The 27707-nt window shown below is 30.4% G+C and overlaps 3 protein-coding genes across 3 annotated transcripts; all 3 read left to right on the forward strand.

Moving 5' to 3' along the window:
- The first annotated feature begins 1436 nt into the window (after positions 1 to 1436).
- On the forward strand, positions 1437 to 6006 carry LOC129285083 (thioredoxin O2, mitochondrial). Its single transcript, XM_054920629.1, has 7 exons — positions 1437 to 1774; positions 2264 to 2329; positions 2486 to 2536; positions 2808 to 2887; positions 4684 to 4728; positions 4930 to 5024; positions 5679 to 6006. The coding sequence occupies exons 1-7, from the start codon at positions 1513 to 1515 to the stop codon at positions 5686 to 5688; spliced, it is 609 nt and encodes a 202-aa protein (XP_054776604.1). The 5' UTR covers positions 1437 to 1512; the 3' UTR covers positions 5689 to 6006.
- Positions 6007 to 14797: 8791 nt separating this feature from the next.
- LOC129285177 (60S ribosomal protein L35a-1-like) lies at positions 14798 to 17226 on the forward strand. The gene is made up of 5 exons (XM_054920751.1): positions 14798 to 14918; positions 15728 to 15763; positions 15970 to 16198; positions 16281 to 16323; positions 17018 to 17226. The coding sequence occupies exons 1-4, from the start codon at positions 14893 to 14895 to the stop codon at positions 16320 to 16322; spliced, it is 333 nt and encodes a 110-aa protein (XP_054776726.1). The 5' UTR covers positions 14798 to 14892; the 3' UTR covers position 16323; positions 17018 to 17226.
- A 9180-nt stretch (positions 17227 to 26406) lies between these two features.
- LOC129286047 (B3 domain-containing protein At2g33720-like) lies at positions 26407 to 27093 on the forward strand. Its single transcript, XM_054922089.1, has one exon. The coding sequence runs from the start codon at positions 26407 to 26409 to the stop codon at positions 27091 to 27093; it is 687 nt and encodes a 228-aa protein (XP_054778064.1).
- The last annotated feature ends 614 nt before the right edge of the window (positions 27094 to 27707 follow it).

A 27707-nucleotide genomic window follows, 5' to 3' on the forward strand; every position in this document is an offset into this window, starting at 1 on the left:
TTTCTAGGTTTTTGGGGTTTTGCCTTTTAGGTATAAACTTTGCTTCCTACTCTTAGACATATTGTTTAAATTGGAATCGAAATTCCTTCTAGTTGCTGGTGTGAATGTTATAAGTTATAATCTTAGGAGTTATGAATTTCAACCTCTTAATTTCAAGTGTTGTATTTTCATATTGTTATATATATATATATACATATAGCTTTTTGTGTGTCATCAAGTCTTGATTCAAAGCCTTGAATTTTGCTGTGAAATTTCCTTGTATTTTTTGCCTTTATATGAGGACTTCAATCGATCTAAGTTAACTTGTTTAAATGAGTTTGTAATTTAACAAGAAAAACCATGTGAGGTATAAAATCCAAGATTCTGTCTTTTACTTCCAAAGCAATACATAAGGAGTTGTCGAAGGAGAAGTGAGAGGCAAAGTCCATGAGAGAGAGAAAGTTAAATGAATGTGAGTCCCATAAGTATGAAAATAAGCAGACATAGTGAAAAATAGAAGGAAAGAGTTTGGCGCTACGTTTTAAACAATTAATGATTTATTTTACACCATCTTATAATATGTGATATTAGATATTTTTTTAAAAATAATTTGTGGTTAAATTTATACCTTTACCCATATATTAATAAGTTAAAAGGGTATTTTTATCCTTCAATTATTTACTCAGGAGCGTTTCATATTCTAAACTTACAAGTGGTATAATTTTTCCTTTAACATTTTAAAAGGGTGTGGTAAGCATTTTATTATTAAAAAAGACTTTGACTATTAGTTAGTCCAAAAAAGTTATTAAAAAAACTTAAAAAATTATAAAAAAGACTCATAAAATTACAACTAATTATCCTATAGGAATTAATATCAATTAAGTTCTTATAGTAATGGTCGGTCAAAATCATATTTTAACCTTTTACATGTTAAAAAATAACATCTGTGTCATGTTATTTATATGTAATTTGAGAAACTTAATTGATACTAATTTTTTATAAGATATTTATGTGTAATTTTATGAATCTCTCCTTATAATTTTTTATATTTTTTTGTAATTCTTTAAGTTAATTAATAGTTGAAGTCAACAAAATTATAATTATAATATACTTCCTCCGTTAAAAAATGTGAGGTATTTTTAATTGAATTTCACCCTTTAATAAAATAGCTACATGCTTTCTAACTAACTCTATCTTTTTATATTTACTCCTATAAAATAACGTACAATAAATATAAAGTCATTAATCAATAGGGATATTTTTATCAAAAGGATAATGATCACACCTTAAAAAATTAAAAATACTTTATATTTTTAAATATATAACTTTTCAAAAAATATTTTATATTTTTAAAGGGAGTATAAAAATTAAAATATTATATCCTCTTACAGGCTTATAGCTGGAGGGTATGTATCCGTTGAACTTGAACCCTACATTAATTCCTTGTCACATTGGTCCTCCTGGGTCATTCTCGCTTGAATTTGAGACCGGTAACCCAGCCCAAAGAAAAAAACCTAGGAAGGAGATTTGGGCATGCAAAGGGAAATGGCGAGAAACTTGATTCACCGATCGTCCACCTTTCGCTGGGCATTAGAGAACAGACTCTGCCCCCGCTTTAACCATGTTCGTTCAGATTCATTCGGAACATTGATTTCTGCACCCACAACTATAGACCCATCTCCGCCGTCAAAGTCATTCACTAACTCTTCGTTTTCTGCCATCGCCACCATCACTCCTCCGCAACTCTCCGTTCTGCCGTCATTCCACCACTATCGTCGCTTTGGCTCCTCTTCAGGTGGGTCCCTTCGGCTTCTCCTATTCTTCAAATTATTCTTAAACATATCGCAAGGAAGAATTGAGCAGCCTTTAATATTACTTTTAACTTTTAATGTATCCTGGTACTGAGTGTGGATACATCACTGTGTCATACACTGGATATCTGCGCTTATTCCTACTTGCTTATTACCACATTGTTATGCAGCAATGTTAACTGGGTCAAACTTAAGTGCTCAACGGTCGATGGGTTTAGATACTTCAGCGGCTAAACACTTGTCAAGCAGAATGTTTAGTCAAGCTAAAAGGAGTGTGTTTGCATTACATGTTGCTGTCAAAGTAGTTGTTATGCTATAAGTCATCCTAGAATTAGTTTCGACAGAGTGTGAATTACGTGTGCATTTTCTAATCAATCAAAATCATTATAAATGGTTTTCGTTATATTTCTTTAACGAATGTACTCCTTCTGAAGTCTTTTTTTCTTTTTCTTTTTTTTTAAAAATATTTTCAGGTCCTTCACACATTGTCCTTGTTAAGACAGAGGAAGAGTTTAACAATATCCTTAGCAAAGTACAAGGTACGTGTTTTTATTAGGAAAATTATACTAGAGACTCTATTTTGGTGAGTTTAAGTAAGCCCCTTTGTGTAAATGTAATTTATATAAATCATATAATTATGATTACTGGGCTAGGTAGAACTGAAATCTTCTTTCTTGTGAAAATTCTCATATTAGATCAATCATTGCCTGCGATCTTCTATTTCACTGCAGTTTGGTGTGGACCATGTAAGTTTATCTCTCTCCCCTCTCTCATTCCCTCCCCCTTTGTGGACCAAGATCTTATCAATAAATTGTACTCTATTTTTCTTTCTTATTAATATTTGCTTGTTTAGATGTGCTTTAAGTTTAAAGAAATCTTTTTTCTTTAAAATTATATCTTAAATTAATCCAAATAATATAAATTAATATTCCTCTTATTGCATCGCTTGTTTCTCTAAATATGTATATTCTAGAAAGCATTTCTCTCAAAATTCTTCCTGTATATATTTTTGTATAGGCAGGTTTATTTCTCCTGTTATCGAGGATCTCAGTGGAAAATATCCTCATGTAACAACGTATAAAATTGATATCGATCAGGTACAGCCTTCATAGCATGTTTTCTGGTGTAATGCATTTTGTATCTTTTTAACTTTTTACATATAAATTCCCATTATATTTAACTGCTTATCGCTCTATCACTCATCTCATTTTTGAATTTTATATTAAGTTCTGTATTGAATAATTTTAATAATGTTTTCAAGATTTTATTGAATCCCCATCTCATTCTGCTCCTGGAAAAAATTGAAGCTTTGTTTGGCATGAGTAATACTTGTGCTGTGTCAACATTTTTAGGTCCCATTTAATTCACGCATAGCCAGCATTGGTATTACTTTGCATGAGTGGCCTTTAGAAGTGCTAGGCTAGGAAGAAATTTTTAGTACGGGATGTTTCATTTTGGTCATGCTGTATTGTTAAAGGTTTTCTAAACATGAGACTTTTTGAGCTCTTCCGCAATTAAATTTTAATTGGTTTCCTTGGGAATGAAGGATTTGCCTCGTGATCACTGTGGCACTGAAAAGGGAAGCGTGTGAATTAAGTTAGTAAAGATGCAATGATTGGGTAATTGACACCTTCGAATTTAGAAGTTGTCCTTGTTAAAGAATAGAAGTCCCATATCTGAAATTGATTAGAAAAATAGAAGGGAACAGCTTGTGCTATTTTGGTGGAATGGACAAACTCAAGCACTACCTCATACAAATAGTTAACATGGTATTAGAGCAATTCAAAAGAAAAAAGTCTCAACCATAGCAAGATCCTAGACCCATAAAATAGAATTTTAGGACCTCGGGCCTTTGAGACTTAACAGTACAAGGTCAATAAATGAAGAAAAATAAAGGACTTCCCTTGGGCCTCAAAGAACACAAGCTTAGGTATATAGAGTTCGATGCAATGATAATTGGGCGCAAGAATAGGGTGAGTCAACTGAGATACATTTGGGGGGGGGAGTGTTGGGGAATAGAAGTCCCATATCTAAAAGTGATAAGTAGCTTAAGCTCTTCTTTTGGGAGAAATGGACAAGCCCAAAAACTATGCATACAGAATTATTAACAGTCCTAAATCGGAAGGTTTACACATTTCAAATCACCGAGCATGTTTGGGTGATAGAAAGATTGAAAGAAAGCTTTGTGTGACTTATGTTGATTATAGAGAGGGAGAAGGGGTACTGTGTAGGTTGAATAATGAAAGAGAGTTATTTAGGCTTGTCACTGGGAGAACTTCACTGATTTTTAACGGAGCCTGCCTGCACCTCTTGGTCATGGCAACTACCATACATATAAAAATCCTTGACTATTGTTTTAATCCTCCATATCTTGTGCATTTTTTTTCTTTATCCACTTTCAATATTTTGGGAGAAGAAAGTAGTGAAACCTGTCTTCTAGTTATGCTATATTTGAGCATGGTTCTGCATATGGTTTAAGATAGGGAACATGAGGGTTTGAAACTGATTTTTTTCCCTCTTATCTGTTTTTGACTTTTTGTTTCCTTCTTGTTCTTTCTGTATCCTTTCCTGATGAATACATTTATATCAATGAAACAAGAAAGGTCTAGAGACTCTTTTCTTTGATGCAAGTGAGGAGGAAATACTTGTTAGCTTACTTAAATTGTAAATATACATTATTGGTGGATATGTAAAATTGATGCTTTAAATGTGGTTTGTAAGCATCAAAGACCATTTTCTTGTAGAACTAGGCAGAACAATTGTGTTTTAATTAGCCTCTTCCATTTGACGTAGGTTTTATCTTATCTTGAAAATTTTATTGCTTTGTTGCATCAATAAATTGCTATGCATGAAATTAGCTGAATTTGATACATTGTTCTCCTACTTATCCCAGGAAGCAATTCAAGGCACGTTGGGCAAATTAATGATCACATCTGTGGTAATGTCTCATTTTGTTGGAAAAATATGTTTTACATTTAGAATGCAATGGCTCAATTCCTTATATGTGACTGAGTTGACATCTGGAAATTTTCATTTATTAGTTCAGTTGATTTACTAAATTTGTTTTATGAAACGGTGCCTTGCAAATGTGGACCTGCTGTTCTCTGTGTCTCAGATTTATTTATTTGTTTCCATACAGCCAACGCTCCATTTCTTTCAGAATGGAAAAAAAGCTGATGAGCTTATCGGAGCTGATGTTGGGCGTCTGAACTATATTGTGGAGAAACTCTTCAAGTAATTCCTTAGAGTTCAACTTCATTATACAGTTTGTCAATTTGATGCAGGGACTGTAAGTTAAAAAGACTTAAAGCAAAGCCCATTTAAGTAGTGATATTGTCTAATGTTCCTGGTATTGTTAGTTATATATGACGGGCTGTTGTTTTTCAGTTACAGATTTTGAGTTGTACGCACACTAGGACACAATCACATGCTAAAATATTTGGTAAATGAAATTCTTTGCTTGGTTGTGCATGTAAAGAATAAAAGAATGCATTGTCTATGGTTGCAAAATTAGAAGTCCTATGATAGAGTTGGGGTAAAAAAATGCACATTAGTGGAAGGACTCAACTCTATCTGACATGGGACTTTTCCCATTTTTTCGCGTCAATTCAAGCACTCACTTGAAATCCTTATAACATATTGATTAAGTATTGTATTTTCTTGTGATTTGATTTTTGGTATTGGAGATACTATCCCAGCTTGCTTCAGCTTTTAGAACGATTTATGTTTAATCAATAATCCATGGAGCTGATAAACAATATGCAGATTTGGGATTGAATGGATAATTACTGTTTTATGTGTTTATTTTATATGCCTCCTTTTAATTTTCTTGAATCCATTGAGCTGCTTTGACTATACAATTCAGCTAACTGTCATGTTGTGTTTCAGGAAGGACTGACTAAGATTATGATGCGAGGATTAATCGGCTGATGAAGTGGTAAATGATAAAGCTTAATTACTTAAACTGATCTTTCTTGGTCCCAAAAAAAGAAAATGGATCTTTTGGGTTTCACAACCGCCTAGTTTATAGTTGGGGAACGTCTCCTTGTTAATAAAGATTGAAGTGGTGTTTCTGTGGGTCAAAACAATAAGTGATGTTTATATATGTGTTCACTATGCATGTTATATTTTAATGGAGAAAAGCAGAGTGAAAGGAAAAAATGTTTAATTTATATTTGGAGAACAAAAATTTTTAAATCAAGCATTTCCCCATTTATTTTCCCGTTTCTTCTATTTTCTTCAATCCTAGCATAGCTTTCCCTTGATTTTTTTTAGTGCTTACCTGATTTTAGTCATGTTTAAGAATTGGTGCAAGCAAAGGTCGTATCAAAAAGTGATTACAGTGCCATGATCAACATTGGGAGCGTTTGCTGTAATGAAATAAAATAAAATGAAATAATAAAATTGAAAAGATGGCTTTGGAGACGTAAGATATTATTTAAATGTTTGAGTAAAAAGATGAAGGCAATTATAATAAAGAATTGTATGTCTCGTAATATATGTGTGTGTGTATTATGAAAAAAGAATAAATATTAGCCCTTGCAATTTTCTTTGAAAATAAACCCTCTTTAAACTTGATGGTTGAGTATATTCTCCAAACTCAACCATCATGTGGGACATGCTTTGAAGCAGCATCATGTTCCAACAACCTCATGATGCTTTTTCGGCTGTGATGATGAGGAGGCTCTTGACCATATTTTTATGTTGTGCCCTTTTTCAAAGGCAGTTTGGTTCAACGCTATGGGTATTAAGGCAGATCTTTATCAACATAATGGGATTAAAGAATGGCTTCCAAAAATGATAAAAGATCTTCATGCAAATAGGAATCTTGAGCTAATTATGGAGATTATTACCTTGGTCAATCAGATTTGGTGGGCTAGAAATCATGCAATTCATAACAAAGGACATATCACTCCAGATGAGGTTATCAATGTCTTCCGGGAGAAAGTTCTGTTTAATAACACAATATGGAACAATTAGGACCTAGAACATAGAAGGCAGGGCGATAGACAAATTATCGTTAACTCACCATGGAACCCAACAATCATCCAACAGGCTTGGACTCTATGGATGAAGAAGAGAAAATTTATGGGAAGAAATAGATGGTTTTGTTTGGTCAGATGCTGTGGTTCCTTGATTCGAATCTTTCCCAATCCTCTAAGCTTCAAGCAAAATGATCGTGTAGAACTGACTTTCCTCCTAAGAGCAATTCTGAGCTAGATTAAAGGAGTAGTGGAAGACTAGAACCTGCAAAATCTACTGATTGGAATTATTGGTTACAGAAAGAGAGTATTTGTGGGGAATATGCAATGGGCCGGTGAAAAGAACAGAGACATAATACAAGAGGATATTTCGCATCTTTTTTCTAATTTCTCCAAAGTGTATTTTCTAGTGAGTGATGCCTTGTCTTATTTTAACTTTTCCTTCTCTCTTGATTCGCCACTTTGAGACCTCTATTTAGTGTAATCTTTTTACTGTGTTATTTATTGTAATGATTTTGAAAAAAAAAAAAACTTGATGGTTGATGTAACACATGCTTGCACACACTTGCAAAGATGTAAGGAGAATGGGAGAAGAAATAGAAAAAGAGAGTAGTAAGGAGAGGGATGAGAAAAGGGAGTAGGGGAGAAGAGGGACAGAAAAAAAGAGAGTGGAAAGAAAGAGAGAGAATATAGAACTTATAGGAGGAGGAAGAGAGAGAGACACATAGTTGAGAGCGAGAGCATTCACATAATCCAAAAATTCATCCATTCAAATCTAAACCAAGTAGTCACACACTTAGCAATTTAGACTAATTTAACCAACTATATAGTTTAGTAGCAACTAAGGTTATCCCCCAAAGAGGTGTTTAAAGACTAAATCTAGAGTTTCTTAATGCAATTAAGTTAAAATAAAAATCCCAAGAATTAATTGATTTTAATTGATTTAAATTAAATACTAATCAACCTAATTAAAACCTAAAGACCTAAGCTAATGAGTTTGTGAAAATGGGATGGAATAGGCTACTTGGAGTTAGATTAAGGCTCAAATCCTAACCACTTAGGAAATGTGAATTAATCACCTTTAATTCTTCTCTTCCTAACCAAATTATGAAGCCATTAGGATAATTCTCTCCAGCAACCTAACTTCATTAGGGACTCTAATTAAGTTTAGGATTCTAGAGCCCTATTCAACTTCCTAATTTAGTTTTAGGCTCAAGTTAGATGATGAATGGCAAATTCCAGCAAGCATGTTCAGCCCCTTACAACCCGAATGACCCTTAAAATTATGGTAGATCACAAGCAAGCCCAACAAATACTCCTCAAGATTATGATGAAGCATAAACTAAGTGAAAACACTTAAGAACATTTAAAATTATGACATATTCAAGGGTGGCTGAAATATATAGTTTAACATACCAAATAAAATTTAACAATAATCAAATCAATCTCCATACAAAAGTATCAACCAAAATTATGGTTGTAAAGCTAAGACATAGCAATCTAATATTATGATCTTACAAGTCTATTAATGAAAAAAATAAAAGGGTTACAAAATTGAAGACTCAAGTAATTCATTGAGCTTCCATTCTCCTCCAAGCATCCAAAATGATTTAGCCTTTAAAATTCTTCAAGTCCTCTATAAAAAAAATCAAGTTGGCCAAACCCTTTCATAAAACCAAGTAGAGATTAAAGCATGAAATGGATGATTAAGTGGTAGGGATATGTGGAGGGGAGTGAGAGGAAAAGAATGGGAGTGATTTGGTGATAATCCAATAGTTAGATGAAGAGAAATGAAGGAGAGAAGGGAGCTACCATGGCTGAAAAAAATGAAAAAAAATGAAGAATAAAAGAGAGAATGTAAAATAAAAATGAAAGAGATAGTGGGAGATGAGCGTGTGGTGGCTTGGGTTAATATTTTAAGTGAAAAATGGTTGAGAGAGGCATGCATTCCAATTGCCAAAATGGGAAAAAAATAAAACAAAAAGAAAAAGAAAAGGCTAGGGGTGAGCTACACACTTCCTACATGTTCAAATAAGTGGCCTCTTCTCATTAGTTTAAAGGGGAATATTTTAAGTGAGAATATTCTCATTTATTCCATCAAAGGATCTTATTATTCTCTCCCTTTTTCAGCCCCAAAATGATGCCACATTTTTCTTTTTTAACCCTCTTCTATGATCCTTGATCAATTGTAAAAGTCAAGTCCACATATGCCACCTAAGTCACAAAATAAACATAAAATCAAAGTCAAATATTTATGTGACCTAATAATTAAATTCTTTCACATGGAATTATTTAACTATCATGGGAGAACATTAATAAAGTATAATTCAAGGGTAATGACACGTGAAAGCTCATGCAAACACATAAAACCCTAATTCGATCAACAAAGTCAATAACTTTGAAATGTGATTTTTATTTTATAACTCCTCAACCAGATTAAATTTTAAAAAAATAATCTTATATTCATTCTTTTGGGAATAAAACTCATGTAACACAACATTAACCTAATTTTTCATAAAAAGTGCAATTTTAGACCAAAATATCTCCAGTACACAATTTTTTCCTTAGGTGATTTTCTTGCTTTTAATACCATAAATGTATCAAAATGAGAAATAAAACATTTAAAAAGAATCCTAAATGAATGGATAAAGTGTGTAAAATATGAGTCTTATCAATTCCAATAACCGACTTACATGTGTTGCATGGTGGCTTTTTATAGAAGCCACAACTAAAGTTTCCTTTTTATGAAGGAAACATAAGACAAAATAAAATATAAGGTTTCCTCTCACTTTAAGGAAATATCCACTTGTAGCGTATTCAATGAAATGATAAAACATCTCACTTACTAAATAAAGTCAAAAAAAGAAAGTAATAAAATATAAAATTAAGATAGATTTCTTTTTATAGAAGGTTTCTCCAAAATATTTTATTTTTATATTTTATCATTTCTACCTTGTTATTTTTATATTTCCCTGCTTGATGGAACTTTTCTCAAGAGAGTAAAGAAGTTAATGTAACTCCATTAAAGCACGATGCAGGGAATCCCTCTAAGTAATAACTAATTTGGAGATCTTTTTCACCATACAAGATAATGGAAAATGAGACTATGTGGAGAATAAACAGTTTGATTATAGTGATTTCAAAAGCCTTTCCAATGAACAAGGTAGTTTAGAGGTTGTTATCAAAGAGGAAAATGATATGTTCTTTCATAAACAAAACAACTTTTGTAGTAAATAGTGTAGCACATGGTTGATTGGAAGTAGGAACCTGACAAAGTTGAACATTCCTCTTATCAAGATCCCTAACTTGATAAATCTTTAAGGCTTGTGACTCGAGCTTTGGCCACCAATTTGAAACCTTGATTTAATTCAAGACTCATACCTTCATATTTCATGGAGATTGCCTTTGAATCAACCTCCTTTTATTTCTTAATAACATTTATGCTAGTCTCAGTTATTGCTTTAACTTCTTATATTGCTAAGCTTCCAATTTCAAGACCACTAGTACTGTTAGTATCCTTTTTTTGTGTAACTAACATAGGTGAAGGCTTGTTGATAAGGACATTATTTTCTAGAGCCATGAAAGCATCATAATCCTCTCTAGATCTTGAAAAGTTTTTTTTCATAACACATTGTTCATTAAAACACTTGAGAGCTCTTGAGATTTTACCAACCTTATTATTCATATACTCCTTTAACTCTTGAAATTTTTTATCCCCATGTTCCTTATGAGCCTCACGAGATTCCTCAAGGTAACTATTACTAATTTGAGACATAATAAACACAAACTAAACTCCGACAAATGATTTCTTGCACATAGAATAGGTCAACATAGCTTTAAAAGCCTAAAAGATGAAATTTTACCCCAATTCGACTTTAGATGATGATCTTGATCTCTCAAATTTCCAAACAGAGGAAACCTTGCAAAACATCTTAAAAAGCACAAAAAAAGGTTTTATAGGCTTTTGTATAGACAACAGATAGGAGCATGAATGCTAAGCGTATGGAGTTGTTATTGGCATGTTCGGCATATGAAGTCCACAAATAGAGAGCATCTTTGACGCATGATAAAGCATTTAGTAGCTAACAGTTGCAAGGCTTTTGGGGTTGACATGATTCTTCCTTCCGAGCATGATGTTGGTGGTTTTGGTTTTTGACTTCAGGAAGTGTGTTTTTTGTTTCAAGTAGTGTGAAAACAAAAGGTATAAGGGGTTTTTTTCTAGTGAGTCTCTTTGGTTTTTTTTTAGGCTTTAGAAGCAACCAAGGATGGTAGAAACACAGGTTTTGCTACCAAATTGATGTAACACACATTCACACACACTTGCAAAGATGTAAATAGAGGGAGAATGGGAGAAGAAATAGAAACAGAGAGTGGTAAGGAGAGGGATGGGAACATGGTGGTGCGGGAAAAGAGGGTTAGAAATAGAGAGAGTGGGAAGAAAGATAGAGAATGAAGAATTGATAGGGAAGGGAAACAGAGGGAAAGAGATGCAAAGTAGAGAAGGAGAGCATTCATATGACTTAGGAATTCATTTATTCAAATTTAAGAACCATCTTACATGTCACTAGTACAAAAAAAAGAATATAAAATAGTTATTTTTACTAATATTTAATAGTTTCAGACCATTGAGTAATTTGACGCTGAATATTTTAACTATTATTGAATGTTATTCTTTTATTCAACAAATTTAACCAAAACCATTGAATAAATGTTTGCATTTTTTATGTGGGTATTTGGGAGAGAAAATATTTAATGGTTCTGGGGTTAGAACTATTGAATATTCTTGAATTATTCAACAATTGTATCCATACAATTGCTAAATAGTTTTCACTATAGATTTGATTATAATATTTAATGATTTTTTATGATAACCATTGAATATTATAATCAAATTTTTTAAAATAAGGAGGTTGCATTTCTAGCAACTCCCTACATTATAAATTAATGTAGGGTAATGAATAATAGTATATATGAAAATGAACAACTTAAAGTAATAGACAAATAACTATCTTTTAGTAGGAACAGGCAGGTAATTCTTTAAACATTTTAATTTCACTGCAATACCCTTGGATTGCAATAAAATTTCAAAGTATATGGGCTTCTCTTTTTTATTAACTATCATTAATGGTTCTTTATTGAAAATTTTCCATTTTCACTTCTTTGCTTTTTTTTTTTCTCAGGCTCCCAAGTTTTCATTTTTCTCTTTTCCCTTTACAAGTACAATGCATTGATCCCTACTAAAATCCAACATCCATCTTTTAGATATCCAACTTTTAAAAAGCTCAAATTCTCATATAATTTGTTATAAAAGTTTTTTTAAAATTATACACGTGTCTTTCTTATGGAGATAATTTTACTTGAGACATTATCGATCACTACATATAAGAATATCTTTTAACAAAAAATTTAAACTTTGATTCATCACGTGCCACAGGTGACTAGTTTCTGTTGGTTGTTATCATAGCTTTGCTTTACTCTCTAAAACAAAATTTAAAAAAAAGGTCAATTTTTTTTTGTTTGCACCAATTATCAAAGCCCCTAGTATTAGTGTTCACCCCTTTCTAAAACCAAAATTTATTAAGGGCTTGTTTATTTAAGATTAAAAAATAAAAGATTTTTAAATGATTTAGATATTTATAAAAAGAGATTTATTTTATAGAGATTTTATAAAAAAATATATACAGTATTTTGTACTTGGTTACAATAATAAAAAAGTGATTATTCGTTAGTTATTTTTAAATTTTTTTAAATTTTTTTATGAAAATAATTTATTAATTTTTTATTTTAAAATTTTATGATATCTCTGTGTATCTCACATTTTTAAAATATTCTTTCTCATCTATTGGATCAGATTATTTTAAGAAGTTACTCTCAAAATATATTATTAAAATGATCAAATTTTTTTTTTTCAAATTCTAATTATTTTTAAAATTTTAAACAAATAATATAAAACTCACATAATGGATTTTTTTAAAATTTGTTCATAAAATAAACTGAAACAAATAACCCCTAAATTCTTAATGTATTTTTTCAGTTTTCTTTTTTGTTTTCATTCACTTCACGTGTATATACTATGTCCCTTATGCTAAATTTTATAAAATTAAAAATAAAAATTGAGTCATTCGTGTATCTTAAAAGTTCACTGAATAAATTATTGAATTAAAATTCACTCGTAAGGTATGGATTATTTGGAGAATAATCCCTACTAAATTAAATAGATAAGTGCATCTCTAATATGACGTCTTGGAAAATGAATGACTGTACCTTCAGATCAATTTATAGGAAACAAGTTATATTTAAAATTTAACTTGTTTTTATTGGTGAGCTTTGAAAGTAACATTATTTATAAATTGAAAATAAAGTAATGTATATTAATTAGACCATGGCTCTAATAATTCTCACAAGGTCTAAATAAGCAGCACGGTTAATAATGCAATGTTTTTATAAATTATCAATATTATCAATATCATCAATATCAATATCAATCAATCATTATCAATATGTATATAAATCTTGGAGAAGGTCACACTGATTGGTTAGAATTTTTTTGATGCTATTGGTCAGTTAATTTTGATTAAATTTAAATTCTTTTCATTCATTGGTTCAATTTATTTGTCATGTATCTTATTATTAAATTTTAAATATAAAATTTAAGTTTTACTCGGGCAATAACTCCATTCATCTCAGCTTTTTTATTTATCTCGCGTCTCTTAATATTTTTCAGTCTCTATCTTTAAGAATTTATGCATGTCATTATTAAATTTTAAATATAAAATTTAAGTTTTACGACAGCAGTAATTCCATTCATCTCAATTTTTTCATTTATCTCATGTCTCTCAATATTCTTCGGTCTCTATCTTTAATAATTCACGTATCTCATTATTAAATTTTAAATATAAAATTTAAGTTTTATGGGAACAGTAATTCTATCAGTTTCAGCTTTGCCAATGGCATGAATTTGAGTATCTAAGGAAGTTTGTTGTACCTCTTAGTGAGCATTTTTATTGTCACTTGTACTGGATGATAAAAAATTATCTTGTACTCCACTGCCACAAAATGGAATAAAAATATGTCAATTTGTAGAACTTTTTTATATTGTTGATGAGTGTTTATTTATATTACTTGGCTATATCTATATTATTACTTACAATTTTTTATTATCAAACTTTAGCAATTTACAAAGATTAATTCTCTCACTTTTAAGTTATTAGATATATAATTATATACAATTTCAATAAAAAACATTTGTTATAATTTTTCTGACAATACGCTATAAACATGAAATCAAAATAAGAAATATAATAATGTTTTATATATTTCAAATATAAAAAAGTATATAGTTCACATTTTTTGCATCATTTTAAAAAAAATAAAATAAAAGGATACCTATCCAAAAGTTTTGGTACCATAATCATATATAATGGAATCATAAAAAATTTGATCTTTTCAAACTACATTTGTAATTTATTATAGACTTGAGAAACAAAGACAAAATGTATAAGAACAAAATATTCAAAAATAAAAAAATAATTAAATAGATAAACTTTTAAAAATTTAACAATCTTAAATATGTTGATATAAATAATATTCAAGGTGTTTGTTTCAAATTTTTTAAATTTAACTTCTGCAATGCATGAGAAACTATCTAATTTCACTACAAATATTGAAATACTGATAATGAATCTCGTATTTTTTATTATTCATATATATATATATATTAATTGTTCATAAATAATTTTTTATTAAAGATAATTCTATTTAAGGTAATAATATTAATAATTTTTTTTTTTTTACCATTGACATGCGTGTGTATCGGTGCACTCATGCAACACAAAGGCCCAACTAACGAATAAAATGTCATTGTCGGGTGAAAAAGGTTCGCAAAAAATTGTCAGGGTAAAAAGTGGTGGCGAAACGGGCCCAACAAAAGAACAAAGGGCCTAAGACCCGAACCCATATAAGAATCAAATAGATCCATCCGGATCATTCGTCCCTTCATCAAATAAAAACCCTAATCCACATATGCTCATAGTTACTATAAAGTCCCTCGGTTCAGGTTTCGTTCGCGCCGTTCTGATTTCTCTCAGCTCCATCAACTCGTAAGCGCCTACAAGACGAAAATGAAGAGCCAAGGAGAGCGTGTCAGGTATGCTTTGAAGCCTTTGAAGGAAGCCTTTCATTTACTTTACTTTTACTTATTGGTTGTGTACTTTGGGATCTCAGTAGGACTTCGTTCATAATCAGGTGCAATTTTTAGCACTATCAAGAGTATTGATTATTAGAAATGTCTTTTTCTTTTGAATTTCAATCAACAATCTCTCCATATTGTTTCGCATTTGAAATGCTCTGAAATATTTTTGCCTTGCGCTTTTCAACTCTACCACTCTCTCGGTTATCCCTACCTATTGCGAAGTACAGAGTCCTCATAATGCGATGATTGTATTTTATGTTTTGGAAAATTCTTGTCTTTCATGGTATCACGATCATGGCCATATTAGTTGATTTAGTTAATCACTTTATCTTCCTAGATCCTTAAACATTTTCGTGGAGAAATACGATGACATTAAAAATGTGATGGAGCACGGTTAAATTTTGACGGCTATCGGTAGGCTTAGCAAAGAGGATGCTTACCCTTCATTTATCACTTATTTTATAAAAAAGTCTTCCTATTTATGTAAAATAGAAATTGCTTCGCATAACCAAGAGCTATTCAGAGCTATACATTATTTCGGTGCAAGGGAATGCTACCTTTTGGTAACATTTAATTGATTAAGATAATCTTATTCAAGTCCATATTTGGCATTAATATGGTGCTGGCATCTGGGCTGACTTAATCACCGCTGAAGTCTACAGCTCTTTTTAATTGTTAAATTAATCATTGCTCTTAGCTATCTGCTTTTCACACGTTCTTTTAGTTCAAAGTAGAGCTAATGCTTTTCCTCCCTTGTGTATTAGACTGTACGTGAGAGGGACAATCCTTGGATACAAGAGGTAAATCTTTGTTGACCTTGGTGTTTTCAATGAACTTTTCCAATATGCTATCTTGTGATTTATTGTTGTAGTGTTGAAGATATCTAGTAGATTGATGGATAAAAGCTGTTGGATTGGAGTTGTTGTGTCTTATTTCTTACCAATCTGTCAGTAAGACATTGTAACATCAAGGAAATTGTGTTAAAAAAGGTCATGATATTTTTCAGGTCCAAATCAAACCAGTATCCTAACACCTCTCTTATTCAAATTGAGGGAGTTAACACCAAGGAAGAGGTAGCATGGTATTGTGGCAAGCGAATGGCATATATTTACAAGGCCAAGGTTAAGAAGAATGGATCCCATTACCGCTGTATTTGGGGTAAGGTTACCAGGCCTCATGGTAACAGTGGTGTTGTCCGAGCAAAGTTCAAATCAAATCTTCCACCCAAATCAATGGTAATAAATTGGAAACATTGGTTTTTTGTTTCTTGAATTTTGTGTGAACATTATTGAGTTCTGGAGTTATGGTTCCTTGCAGGGGGCTAAGGTTAGAGTATTCATGTACCCAAGCAATATATGAGGTGAACCCTTTTTTATGCTTGTTTTGGTGTTTTGAATTTTGCTTGACTCTGTATTCCTGTTCCTATCGCATGCATATTTTACATCAACTGCATGTTTTACTATTTATTGGAAATGGAAATATTTGTTAATGCATTTTGCCTGTTCATGTAATACCATGTAACCTTGGCTTTCTGATTGTGTTCGTTATGGATGAATATACAAGGTTCTGTTACTCTAGATTGCTGCTCGTACCCTTTTTTTCTTTTCCTTGTTTGGAGTGATATTTCTACACGTATAACAAACAGGCTGATATAGTGATGAATTAGATCTATAAGATTATGCCAATCTCTGTTATTTGGGGATATGTGGTTATTTATGAAGTATGAACATTGATACAAGTAGAATAGGCACTTCGACCATTTTAACTGAAAATATAGACAACAACAGAAGGCACTTGACCTAGAACTTCATTGCTGGCCACAGGGAAAAAAGGGAAAAACTTATAATTAATAAAAATACCTATAATTCATCAGTTATATGAGGTGCGTTCTTGCTATCATGAGGGGTAACAAACGTGCACAATGTCTAAATAAAATTCTATGCATGTTTGTATGCAGTAAATCTGTTCTTGGTCACTTGGTTGTTCTGAATAATTGAACATAGTTGCACAAGTTTTGATGTTCTGCTTTTCTGTTTTTGAAATTTCTCTTGCAGGTTCTCTGGAGATGATGCTTAGTAGAATTTCATATTTGACAAGTAGCACATGGAGTTCTGTTCTTTTTGTGAGCTAAATTTATCTGTCTTTTGTACTTTGGAGCACAATTAAGTTTTGTTAGGATGGTGATATGATTGAATGTTTATCTTCTGTGTTTGCTATATTCTCAATGAAGATTATATATCCGTCGCTGAAATGCGTTTGAGCTTGCCTTCGTATTCTATTTGTTGCAAGCTGACTTAAGTAGTTGGGTAGAGATAATAGGGAAATATTCTATAATACCTCGCAGGATTTGTTTCTTTTTACGTCATTGATTGTGCCATGATCCTCATTTGTGGTTCTCATGTGTTGGGAGTACAAATCAGACCGCCGATCAAAGAAACCTTGATATTGGATTCATCCGTCAGTTCATGCTGTGAATTTTTTTTTTTGGGGGTGGGGTGGGGTTTACACTTTGCAAAATCTCTGATGAATTTAGGGCATGTTTCTTGCTCTCACTTGTATCAGGTGGTTCGTCAAATTTGCTCCAGTTCTCTCTCTTCCTCTTTCTAACCATCTTGTCTCCTCTCTTTAAGTCGTGGCACAATCGCTGGTTTTTGAAATCAATTAACCGTCTAATATCTGTTACACTAACCTTGTCTGTCTGTCCCTGGCGTTACCGCCAGTGCGTCTTTTCTTTCTGGAGGGTTCATGTAAATATATGAACCAATCAATGTGATCACGGAAAATCTTATAATCGAATAATGTAGAATCTTAAAGTTGCGAGTAGTTTGTGTTGAGGACAGTTATAGTTTGTTTTGGCAATATAAAGCCTGCTAGTATTGTGATCTCGCGCACACAGTTTGATGTTCAATTCGATGCCCATTGCAGTAATGAGATCTGGATTGTCTAAGTTTAATTTAGATAATTCAGATTTGAAGGTTTAGATCTCTTATAGGAGGATATTGTGGGTAACAAAAAAAAGAAAATAAAATAAAATGCAATGATGCAGGTATTTTTTTTTTTTTTTTTTGTTTGCGCTTGCAATCATTTCGTTTGACCACAAGGAATCCAAAATGGTCTAACAGCTTGTACCATTAGTGGTGACTCGTCCATTGGCGGGATCGCCTTGTTTCTTTCTTCTTGTTTTTATTTTTTTAAGAAGGAAAGGGGAGAACCCCTAGAAACAGAAACGGAGACAAGGAGCCATGTAGGGTGCTTGCCTTCCTATATTACAAACTTTCTTATAAAATATACTTTTTTTGTTAAAAAAATATAAAATATTTTTAATTGAATCTTACTTTTTAATAAAGTAGTTATTTATTTTTCAATTAACTCTATCTTTTTATATTTATTTCTATCAAATGTTTTATAATAAATATAAAATCACTATTAATAAAGACACTTTAAAAAAAAAATAATGATTATATTTTGAAAGATTAAAAATATTTTATATTTTTGAACATTCACTTCTCAAAAAATATTTTATATTTTTAAATGGACGAAATAATTATTTTTCTTTTTCAGATATGTAAAGATTGTTTTTGGCCCCCCACTTTCTTGTAATGTTTATTTTAGGCCTCCCATATGTGAATTTCTAGATCTGTCCCTGCCTAGAAAGGATGAATAAGGCCCAAACAAAAAAAAATTTACTATAATCTTGATGTAGATCTTTTAGAATTATAGCCTCCGAATCAATTCTACGAGCAAAATTAGTAAGATAGTCAGGGCAATTCACTTCTTTGTAAATGTGCTCGTACCTAACCTCCCAATCTTTCATTATGAGGTTTTTGATATCTCGCACAATATTAAAAGTCGGATGATTTTGGTCACATATTCATAATTCCAAGTATAGCCTCCAAGAAGTCAGAGCAAAGCTTAATTTTCCTTAAACTGTGAAGCTTGTTTGGGATTACCTTTGATTGACAAACTAAAGTAGAAGATGACAGTTGAGTGGCTTAGATGAAATGGTGATGATATTTTTATCTTTTTAAACTAGAGAAATGTCATTAAAATACCAAGGACCTTTGGTCGGATGAAAACTAGAAACACAATTAGAAAAAGAGTTCTCTGTTGTTTCCTTCACCTTCCCTCTCTCCACCACTTAAGCTGGCACGCTGCCACTACCATTTGTCACCGTCACGATTACTGCTGGCGATGTTTCTGCCTTTGTTGCTAAAACTTTTGATAATATAAGTATCTAATTCTAATAATTCTTGTTAATCTCAAAAGACTAGAGATATAGCATTTAACAATTTGCGAATTTTTCAAACAACATCTAACCTTGGAATGTTGAGATTAGCAACTCCAATTAGAAATTTACACCTATACCTATGAAGTCCATAGATACAAGGGACAACGTTTGGTACTTACATGGCCAGTTCATCAAATGAGCGAGTGTCAAAGAATAACTTGTTAAATAAGAATTAAAAACTTGATAAAGTTCATTTCCGAAGACTTATACAGAGATATATAAACATGGTTCCATTTTTGGCAAAACCTTGTCTTTAAAAGAATCGTGGAAAGTTGAAAATATAAATATATATATATATATATATATATTATTGGGTGTCGTCGACACTAATTGCTGGACATGTGACAATCAATAACCACAAAAGCAGCTAGACTTGGTTTGAATGAAAATAAAATAGAGAAGAGATAAAATTAGGAGAGGAAATTTTCAATTTTTTTTTTACTATTTCTAAGAATTCTTTCTCCTAGCTTTTTTTTCCTTTTTATTTTTCTTCCCATTCGTTAGAAGAGTGTGGAAATTATAGAAGCTGTACTTATGGATGCTTGAAAAGGGAATATATGAATCTTCGCTTCAAATGGGTAAATATACATGCACCCCCGTCTCAAAAGCAAATAAGAATCTTCGCTCTAAAAAGACTTTGGTTTTTTATTGTTGATTCCCTTGAATTCTTACTCATTATCTAAAAAAGAAGAAGAAGAAGAAGAAGAAGAAGTAATGGTGCTTGTTGAGTGGGAGGGACTGATCCCCTTTACGCAAGATCAAGGTTGGAACCTTATGGATACACAAAATTATGTTAAGAAACATATCGACAATGCTCGTAAGTCGTAACCTTTTTCTAATTCAACTTGACAATATTTGAATTACACCCAATAGTATTTGATATCAAACGGTTGTATGAAAAAATTCAGTTAATTTTTTGTGTCATATTTTTAATAAAAAAATTATATACTCATTTTAATCCTTATTATAAGATACATCTATTCACCTCATAGAATCAAGAAGAGGTTGCTAGGTCATTAATTTTGTCTCAAAAAAGAATAAAATTTTAATTTTATTCATATTCAAATGAAAAAATTTTAAATTTATATTAAATTCTCTCTCATGGTTAATAAATTTAAATAATTGAGAAAATATTTGAAAAATATAATCAATAAGCCACCAAATATTTGAGGTTAAGGATCATCAATTTCTTTTAAAATATGTTAATAAGGATGGGAGGGAGTATAATTTTTACTGTCAAAAAATTTTTAAATCTAGGGTTTTGTGGCTACACTAAATTACTGCTCTTGCAAAGCTGGGGAAATTGATTATGGCATGTGGTGCTGAGCTGTGGCTAATCTATGTCGATATAATTTTTTTTTTGGAAAAAAAAAAAAACCATGACAATAGCACAGATACGCGGCGAACAGCAGCACAAGAATATGACTCTTCCCCCTGCGCGCGCGCGTGGATGTAATTATTAGGATTGACAATGGTTCATTGAATAATTTTTTCTGTGATGCATCCTTAAAAATTCACAATTAATTAGTTACTCCCTCCGTTTGAGAGAAAATAACTACTCCTTCTGACCCAATTCATAAGATACTTTTTTCTAAAAAAATTATATCTCAAAATATAAAACATTTTAATAAAAATAAAATTTTATTAATTATATTTTTTTAATATTAACTTTATCATTTATTCTCTCTTTTTAATGTTCTTTCAAAAATAGAATATTAAATAAAAGATATTTTTAAAAGTTTAAATTTTTATTTTTAACAAAGTAAGTTTGTTAAATATATTCAATAATTTTATTAGTATGTGTAATTTTATTCAAATGTGTCTTATAAATTGAAACAAAAGTAGTATACATATTATGCAATTTAAAAAATATAATTAGCACCAAATGCAAATTTCTGAGTTCAATTGCCCCAAATGCAAATTTCACTCGTCCCAAGAGTCAAAGAATTGAAAGGCTGGCTCTGCACGTACGCCTTGGCTATAATATAATTTTTTTCTTTTTTAATTTAATAATATAATAATTATATTTATAATATAAAAAAAACTATTACACATGAAAAAAAAGTATAGAAAAATAAATTTAAATAAATCCACAATTAGTTTATAAAGCTTAAACATCCAAATCCTATGGCAACATCATCAAAATCATGCAATTAATTACGAGTATAAATGATAGTCTCAATATTATTTAGAAGAAGAGAATTTTAATGTTTTGTCAAAACATGCAAAACAATATTAAAAATAGATTGATTAGTCACAATAGTGATTGAAATACTAAGAATATTAGTAACTATCCTTGAAAGAATTAAAAATTAAAGTTGATTGTTTCTCTATTAATTCAATACATTTAATTCTTTTTAATTATGACATTTAAGTATTGGTTCACATAGACAGTTCTCTAGTTTAGACTTATCCATAGAAAAATAATCTATACTTGTATAAACATCTTAACAATCTTTCATTATAATTTGTAAAACATTAAAGAAATATCATTTACTATTTAGTCAAAAGGAATGGAAGGGTGAAATTGGAATTGAAATTAGGATTGGTATCAGGCACTCTCATGTTTTCATCTTTGGTATGAAGGAGTGGGCATTTCAATCTCAATACCAATCCCATCTTACATGTGATTACCTAATGCCATTACCTCCAATATTACAAAATAAATCTTGGCTTGGGATTGATTTTTTTTTTTAAGGTGAAAATGTCCTTCCAACCTCTCCCTTTCTTCATCTCCATCGCAATTCATTACTTGCTATTGTCTTCGTCACTAGTCAACTCTTTCCCTCCAGATCGTGTCTTACTTCCTTTCCTGCACTCTACTTGTTCTCTTCTCTATTATCGCAGTAGATGCTGCATCAATCAAGAGCTCTCCTTAGTTGAAACAATAGTTATCACCTCTCCCCTTTGCTACTATTTCTCCGCCATTGAAGTTCCAGCATTGATAGAGACTTCATCATCATCTACTATGCTACTCGAGATTTCTATTTTAGGGATTACTTTGCTTCTTCTTTAACAATGTATTAAGACTGCTTGTTTATTGTGTCATTGCATCTAGTTTGAGATGGTTGATTTTGTCCATTTCTAGTTCCATGAGTTTGCCCATCAATTCGAGTTCCACAAATTTTGAGATATAGTTCTCCAAATTTGGTTAAAGTTCAAGATGGAGTTCACTAGATCTGGTTCAAGACTATATTTTTAATGACAAGGGTATAGTCTTTTGATAATTTCTAATTAGTTATAAAATAAAATTGTTGTGCTCCACAAATACACAAGCTATGACAAGTAATGAAATGTGAGTAGAGTATCGTTCCCACAAAAATTTATTTAAAAACAACGATCAAATAAAAGATTTAATAAATTCAATCAAGCTGAGCTAAGCAATATTAGGTGAACATGGTTTTACAAACTAAATTAACACTAAAAAATAAAGTAAAGAAAATGATTCAAGACTTTTGAAAGTAGTTAGGCTATGATTATTTATCCCCCTTTATACTTCAAGAATACTCAATCAACCTTTAATATATTTTGCTCTTAATGATGAATTATACTAGTCAATGATACTAAATTACCTACAAGTGCTCTCTCAAGTCTCCAAGTAGATGTTTAGTTTAATTAATCCTTTAATCAACTAATTAAACTTTAATTTTTCTTGCAAATCCTATGTGATTATGTGAGGTTAACGAGTGTATCTCTACCTCATTAACAAAACTATCTATTCAACTTGTAAACTTTAAGTTGTCACACAATTTAATTCAAGTTCTACACTTAATTTAACCCTCTCAAGCGTTAATCAAGTGAACTCAACGAACTAATGGCTAATCAACTAGAAGCATCATGTATGGAGTAAATCAACATAATCACATCATTTATCACAAATACAAAGGGAGAATGAGTATTTAATCCATATAAAGGGTTCAAAATAATTTTAGAATTAAGGATTTAGCTACACATGTTCATAAAACAAATGAAAAAATACAAATATATTAGCACGAACATTGAACAAAAAAAAAGGAAGTAGAATGGAGAAAAAGAATCAAGATATAGAGTCAAAATCTCTTTCAATCTTCAAATCCAAGCTCAATCTCCACCAAAATTCATGTTTTGGCATACCCAAAGCTCCCAAATACTCCCATGAAGTCCATAATGTTGGCCAAAATTAAAAATGGGTCATATATAGTTCAATACCTTAACTTTATCATATAAATAAAATGTTTTATTTTGCTGTCGCGTTGAAAGGTGAAACTTTGGGATGTTTTGCACTATTCTCTCAATTAATGAAATTTATCCTCTTTGCACATAATTTTTTTCACCCAAAAGCATCGTTAAGAGTTCAGAAATGCATCCAACCAAACTTTAAAACCAAAATATTAATAAAATAACTTCAAAATATCAAAATAAAGTTATGGTTTGAATTTTCAAAACAATATGTACATTTTTCTAACTTGAGTATATATTCAAAATATGAACACTTGTGCCAAAATATATTAAAAATCTAAGGAAAATGTGCTTAAATGACATAAAATTATGGAGGTTAACAAAAATTAATGCAAGTATTCCATCCAAATATTACTCCATACCAAACATATTTTTAAAGCCTCAATCCCAATTTGAATTTCAATCCACTGAAATTCATACTTTTGTACTAAATAAGGCCTTAAATACTAATAAAGTAAAACAAGATTAAAAAAATAACAAACGTAATTGATAAAATATTTAAAAAATATATATCAAATGCATCATCAAAATTGATTGTTGTTATTAAGAGAGTTGAAATATGAGAACCACTTGATGTTTTTTATTTTATATATTTTTATATTTTTTTACCTAATTTTTTTTTAAAAAAACAGTAGGCCTAAAAGGATAGACTCTTTTAAGCCTAAATTTCATTTTCATCTCCTAATTTAGCAATCAAGTCCTAGTTATTTTCAAACTCAAATAGGTTGACTGGATAGGCTTGACCTATTTTCTCAACTCTACCAAAGAATAAACACTAAAAGAACAGTTTGAATTAGAGTAAGATAGCCTCAAAATTGGCTCTGGCCAAATATTAAAGGTGGAAAATGTTATACTCTTTCTATGTTAAATACTCCCTTCATCCCAAATTATAATACTATGAAAGATTCAGCATCCTAAAATATAAGATACTTTAATAAAAATGAGATTTTATTAATAATAGTTTTTTAATATTACCCTTCCCACATATTCTCTCTTTTCAATATTTTTATCAATGGAGTATTAAATGGAGGGTATTTTTAAAAGTTTATATTTTTTTTAAAAGTAAGGTTGTAAAGTGTATTTAATAAATTTTATTAATATGTGAGATATTATTTAAAAGTATCTTATAATTTAGAACAGAGGGAGTACAAGACAACATTGTTTTTGAAAAGTCCTATATTTTAATATGGAAAGCATTCTATGGAAACGCCAATCATTAATTATTTGCTTTTAATGGGAGACAAGTAAGTTTAACATATTTCTATTGAAATTTCAGGTGAAAGGATATTAATTATTTCTAAAATTTTGTAAAATGCCTTACAAAAACATACAATAAGTTTCTTAAAAAAATGTGTAATACAACTTGGTGTAAAATAAGGAATAACCAAAAACAAGTTACCCTCATGGCAAAATATTTTATATATATATATATATATGATTATCTTATTAGGTTAGACTCGATAATATTGAGTCTAAATTAAGAATAGTTTTCTTAAAAATGTTTTCTATATTTATATGAACTCAAACTTTAGATCTAGTGTTTGAGAGGTCATATTCCCAATAGAAGGATATTTATATGCTGGACATATCTAGCATCAATTGCAAACTCATTTGGCATCAATTCTAACACTTACATTAGAACATCAAAAATAGGGTTTCTAGGGCCCATTGCTAATTTGCAATTATATTGAACTCATAAGTAGGATGTAATCTAATTGAAATTGACTATATTTTTGAACTTCTTGATCACTCTTTATTTGGATTTTGAACCTCAAGGAAATTTTACATATTTTTATTTCTTTAAATTATATTTTCCCTCTTCCACATTTCACATGTATGCCAAGCTTGAGTATCATAGGATTCAAGTAGTGAGTGAGTTTGATGAATTGAGGGGTGAACTATTAACTAATTTTAAAATGAAAATACAAACAACTGAATTTGACATTTATTTAAGGACTTGTGTGGGGACATAAATCATTGAAAAAGTAGATTTAAAAAGTGAGACTTCAAATTTAATCTCTTATTATTTTATTTAAAAAATAATTAATTTATTAAAAATATAATTATCATTTAAACAATAATAATAAGATATTAAGTTTCTAACATTATAAATTAAATAATTAATCATATTAATTTTTAGCATTAATGTATAATAAAAATTATAAATCTTTATCACATTTTTTAAAATTATAAATTAAAAAGTATAAATAATTAGAAATCAAATTTTTAGCATTATAGATCAAATTTTATGTTATTTAAAATCCTTATTGCATTTTTTAAATATTTTAAATATATTACATTTGTATAATAAAAATATAAATAATCATAAATCAATGTCTTTTTTGATAATTGCACATTTAAAAGCATATTTTACTGTCATAATCTAAATAAATTTTAGTTTATTAAATTGACTTTTAAAAAAATATATCTAAACATAAATTTTGTTACAACAACTAATTTTTACTAAATTAATTTTTGTCAAATAAATTTTTAACAAATAAACTTTTGACAAATTAAAAATCAAATACACACTAACTTGTACACTCATTCAATATGTCTCACGTAATATAATAATAATATTTAATTTAATTGAATAGTAATAAGAGATTTTGTCATATATAAAACTTGAAAAATACCAAATCTCAAAATTGTAAAGCTAACAACATATAAAAAGTACTTTAATTGTGAGAATTGTTTTAAATTTTTAAAAAATATATCTTGATAATTTTTAAATATTGATAATATTTAATTGTTGTAATTGAAATATTCATTGAACGAATAAACTTATATTACTTACTGAATCTAGAACTCACTATAGGGCTACGTACAACTGTGTTGCTATCATCGTAAAAGTGCGTTTATAAGTTGCCCTACACACCATTTTATCAAAGGCTACATTCTCTCTCTCTTTCCATCAATCTGCTGCTAAACATTAAGATGGAAAATAATTATCCTCCTCATCGTCAACAACCTCGTGATCTCTTCAACGTATTCTCCGGAAATCATATTTCTACGGGTTTGCAGGAACCCACATCATCGTCATCTCCAAACTTAATGCTTCGTACTGAATTATCTCTTTCCTCTACCTTCTCCTTCACCAAAACCAGAGCGTCCAAACATACCCACCGGAATTTTTCCAGTGGAAACCGGATCAAGAGAAACTCATCAAAGCCTTCTTATTATAATCATTGCCATACAGAGAAAGAAAAAACCAGCAATCATGAGAGTAACATCTCGACTGCTTTGAAGCTTTACGATGACCCATGGAAGATCAAGAAGGTTCTAACGGCCAGCGATCTGGGGAAGCTGAATAGGTTACTGCTGGGCTCAGATTCCATGGAGGATCTGGTAGTTTCAGTGCTGGGAAATGATAGTGATGTTGATGATGAGGAATTATTATTCAAAAAGGGAATGGCAGTGAGAGTGTGGGATGCAGAAACCGAGTCCATGCATGAGCTGATTCTGAAGCGATGGGCTTCGTTCAAGAACTGCGTTCTGATTGGAGATTGGAATCAGGGTTTTGTCAAGAGAAGGGCTTTGAAGAAAGGAGATGAGATTGGTCTTCAATGGGATCCCTACAACTTCTGCTTTAATTTCTCCATTCTCAAGAGAGTTTTGGGGTAAGCATATTACACTTAATGATTTAATTTAAAAGCTGGATGATCGCTTAAAATTATATTAATATATTATTTGAAGTATTTCAAGGTGTCGAATTCATGAAAAAGTTACACTTTTACTAATTTAAATAATTAATAGTTTAAAAAAATAGATAAAATGAATAATTTTGATAAAAATGTAAAGACTAAAAATAAATAAAAAAATAATGGTGATAAAAATACAATCACTTAAAGCTTTGAAATTTAGGATTCACTCTATAGGTTGTTAGTCTCTACCTTTCGCGTTGACTCTGATCAATTATAGTGACAATTATTTTTAAAGTGTACTAATATTCTCTCGAATTATTAGTTCTTTTTTAATTAGCGTTGAATTAATTCCCATGATACCCAAGCAATTAATTAAACTATGAAGCTATAGTTTAAATCACCACAAATTTCTAAAACTATCCCTATCCTAGTTATTTATATTTATTTTTTTAGATTTAGGTTCACTCTTCACCTTTCAATCCATCAAGATTACCCATAAATTTGATTAAATGGTGGCCAGTTATTAAATCAATATAAAAAATAAGAGAAATAAATATAATTGAAAAAGGCAAAAATATTCATAAATATTAATGC

Source organism: Prosopis cineraria, unplaced genomic scaffold (assembly GCF_029017545.1).
Source record: "Prosopis cineraria cultivar Desert tree isolate PC_DT_omini unplaced genomic scaffold, ASM2901754v1 PC11, whole genome shotgun sequence".
Taxonomy (NCBI): domain Eukaryota; kingdom Viridiplantae; phylum Streptophyta; class Magnoliopsida; order Fabales; family Fabaceae; genus Prosopis; species Prosopis cineraria.

What these genes read in the sequence shown, in the direction of transcription:
- LOC129285177 (XM_054920751.1), top strand. Translation starts at nt 14,893, where the DNA reads ATGAAGAGCCAAGGAGAGCGTGTCAG. An exon ending in AGCCAAGGAGAGCGTGTCAG is followed by an intron (nt 14,919 to 15,727) that starts GTATGCTTTGAA and finishes CTTGTGTATTAG; the next exon opens with ACTGTACGTGAGAGGGACAA. An exon ending in ACAATCCTTGGATACAAGAG is followed by an intron (nt 15,764 to 15,969) that starts GTAAATCTTTGT and finishes GATATTTTTCAG; the next exon opens with GTCCAAATCAAACCAGTATC.
- LOC129286047 (XM_054922089.1), top strand. Translation starts at nt 26,407, where the DNA reads ATGGAAAATAATTATCCTCCTCATCGTCAACAACCTCGTGATCTCTTC.
- LOC129285083 (XM_054920629.1), top strand. Translation starts at nt 1,513, where the DNA reads ATGCAAAGGGAAATGGCGAGAAACTTGATTCACCGATCGTCCACCTTT. An exon ending in TCGCTTTGGCTCCTCTTCAG is followed by an intron (nt 1,775 to 2,263) that starts GTGGGTCCCTTC and finishes AAATATTTTCAG; the next exon opens with GTCCTTCACACATTGTCCTT. An exon ending in TATCCTTAGCAAAGTACAAG is followed by an intron (nt 2,330 to 2,485) that starts GTACGTGTTTTT and finishes TTCTCATATTAG; the next exon opens with ATCAATCATTGCCTGCGATC.